Source organism: Palaemon carinicauda, unplaced genomic scaffold, assembly GCF_036898095.1.
Source record: "Palaemon carinicauda isolate YSFRI2023 unplaced genomic scaffold, ASM3689809v2 scaffold392, whole genome shotgun sequence".
Taxonomy (NCBI): domain Eukaryota; kingdom Metazoa; phylum Arthropoda; class Malacostraca; order Decapoda; family Palaemonidae; genus Palaemon; species Palaemon carinicauda.
Genome location: NW_027171587.1, coordinates 4,528 through 7,500, shown reverse-complemented (window position 1 = coordinate 7,500; position 2,973 = coordinate 4,528). Strand labels below are relative to the sequence as shown.

The following is a 2,973-nucleotide window of genomic DNA, read 5'->3' as shown; positions in this document are numbered from 1 at the left end:
CATAATGAAATGCAATCCTAATTTCTTGAACCATGCCAGAGACTTGCGGCTTGGATCTATGGGTTCCAAAAGCTGATCTGCTTTATCAACACCTCCCATAAAATCATTATATTTTTCTATCATGTGAGGCTTTTTGAAACTTATTTTCCTTCCACCAGGCAACACTTGCTGTTTTTCGACAAATAATGTTGATTCATAACAAGTGGAAATAACATACACTTCCCTCTTATCATTCCATTTGACAATCAAAGTATTGTCTTTCCTGACAAATGATGCCTGATGGTTTATCAACTTTTCTCCTCTCAGTTCATTTGGCACTCCTCTGTTAGGACGAATGGTGCCAGTCATCAATGTCTCTTGCGTGAGCAAAAAGTGTGCCAAACGAATACTCGAATACCAGCTATCTACAAAAATGTGACGTCCTTGCCCAAGGACAGAGTTTGCCAAATGCACAACTATTTTCTCACTGATAGACAACTCATTAGCCCCAGGGACATTTGGCAAAACATAAGAGTCACTAGTTTCTTTTCCATAATAGATTTGAAAATTGTAGCAGTATCCACTCCACTCTTTTTCACTGTTGCACATGACAAAAACCTTTATGCCAAAGCGAGCACGTTTGGTTTTTATAAATTGGCGAAAGCCAAGTCGTCCTTTCCATAATACCAATGCTTCATCAATGGCGATATTTTTCCCTGGATCGACATTTCCCATCATGGGCACGAGAATCTTTTCACGAAATGTATCCAATCGTGTAGATGGCATCCTTTTGTTTACAGTCTCTGGCAAGGTAAATCTCAAAAATTTCATTATTGATAGATATCTATCTCTGCTCATGATAGATGAACAAAAAAAATGAACACCTGGTTCGTAAGGTTGCCTTGTCCAATACTGGTTTATTTCACTATATTTACACTGTCCTGTATATATATATAAAGCCAGAAAGACATACAATTCACCCACTGTAATTTCATGCCATTTCAGTCTGTTTATTTTACCTTTGAGTTCAGGATTTTCTTCAAAAAAATGCTTCGCACGTTCATTTGAACATTCCACGATGTGCGCTACAATATCACCTGTGATGAATTTTTTCACGCACTCTATCACTGATGAGTCACTGCTTATTCCAAGGTTGGGATTCACACCACTATAGGCCTGCCTTAGGGGAGGTACTGAGTTAGGCCTCTTATCGGCAAAAACATCAACACGTGACCATCCACCACCTAAAGAAAGGAATGATTCGTCGTCACTTTCATGGATATCACTCTCCATTGACGTATAGTCTTCACTGTCTGAATCCCCCATATCCTCCTCTGGATGATATGAATCATCACTGTCCGAAATTTCAATGTCAGACATTATGAAATCAACACAAAAAAGGCAAAAACACAGCAGAAAACGTTCGTATGTCCGCCACCAACAAACAACTCCCGCGCGACTGCTGGTGATGCTGCTTCCACAAAGATGAATGCCCAGTTTTCTTTTATTCTGGAAAATCCCATTTTCTATAGTAGACGAATAAGAGCACCACAGGCATTACGAATAGGGAAAACTAATCTATTGTGGCCATTCCGACTTTCTTTATGTCTCTGTGGGATTTAATATAACCTTGGGTCACCCGTTCGACCCATCGTAATATATACGGCAAAAATGATGGGACACCCGTTCGACCCGTCGTGCGGAAGAGGTTAATGGACAGATGGCCAGTATCTCCTCCTCTCTAAAATCATATAGGTCTCTGTTAAAAACTACGCCCCTTCCGTAGCTAAAATTTAGGTGGGGTTTGACATCTAACTTAATGTCATCATTATTTATTTTCATATTGGACAATATTACCGACTGTGTACTGGATTTGGCATGGATAAGGAAACTATTTTTTCCGAAACGAGATATATCGCCTGGTGCAATAGTTCCTACTTTTTTCTGAATTAATTTGCATATTTTAAAATAATTCCCTGTAACCCCCTTTGATTCAGCTATAAGCCACATCGGTGGTTTTGGATTTCTCTGGGAGGGCATGACTAAATCTGCGCCTTTTTCTAACCAATCGGCAGGCCTGTACACATCTAAATCTTTTGGTACCTTATCGCAGAGAGCAGCCGCGACATTCAAATTATTAATTTTAATATTTAAATGGTCCTTTCCCGCTCCGAGGTCATCAACAGAGCTATCCCTTATCACATTAGCAGAGGTCGTCAACAGTGCCGGGGGAGAGTCAGCGTATCCAGGGGATGGGGGTTCGTTCCTTAAAGAATCCATTATACTAAAGAGAGGGAAAAGAGTTAGTTTGATGTACCTGCTCGAGAATGTTAGGCCATCACGCGTCGGAAAGAAAATTTGCACTCTCTACTATCGGCACAATGAGAGTATACTTCCCAGATGGTCCACTCCATACCCTACCCGAAGGATAGCATCAAAACAGATATAGAGGCACAGGTGTAAGCTGAACCCACCTGTTAGGACTGAGACCAAGAAATTATGGAATCATCCTCCCCATATCTATAATGACGGGCTTCCGGCCAAAAGCCGAGAGTCCTACCCCAAGCATTGGATCCCCCTGGATTCCGAAGACCCAACACTTGAGAATAGTTCCGCCAAAAAGGTCCAAACCATCTTCGGGATGGCTGAAATCATCCAATACTCTCATATATAGCTTTGAATGCAAACACCTACCAACCGTGATACCTCCTCCCACTCATCAAAGCAGGCAGCAATAAAGGATGTATGAACATCCCCGCCGGGGCTACAATGGATGTGAAAACATCCAAGCCATAGGAGAAAAGAAAAAAAAATAAATAAATAAATATATATGTACATAATATATACAAACATATAATGAGGAAAATTTTTCTCATAGAGTTTGGAAAGCAAGACTAAAGAAAGTTTGTGAAATTAGGATAAGGTCGAAGTAGTATTGAGAAAAAGAAAAAGGTAAAAGAGAGAAATTTACATTCGAACTGGGGGAGCAATTTC

At 40.4% G+C, this 2,973-nt stretch overlaps 1 protein-coding gene across 1 annotated transcript in view; it reads right to left on the bottom strand.

The window, feature by feature from the left end:
- The window catches only part of LOC137636798 (piggyBac transposable element-derived protein 4-like), a 1,740-nt gene extending 381 nt beyond the window's left edge, over positions 1-1,359 (bottom strand). Inside the window, exon 1 of the mRNA XM_068369163.1 lies at positions 1-1,359. This exon is cut by the window's left edge and continues 381 nt beyond it. Within this exon, the coding sequence (XP_068225264.1) occupies positions 1-1,359 (1,359 nt within the window).
- Positions 1,360-2,973: the final 1,614 nt, after the last annotated feature.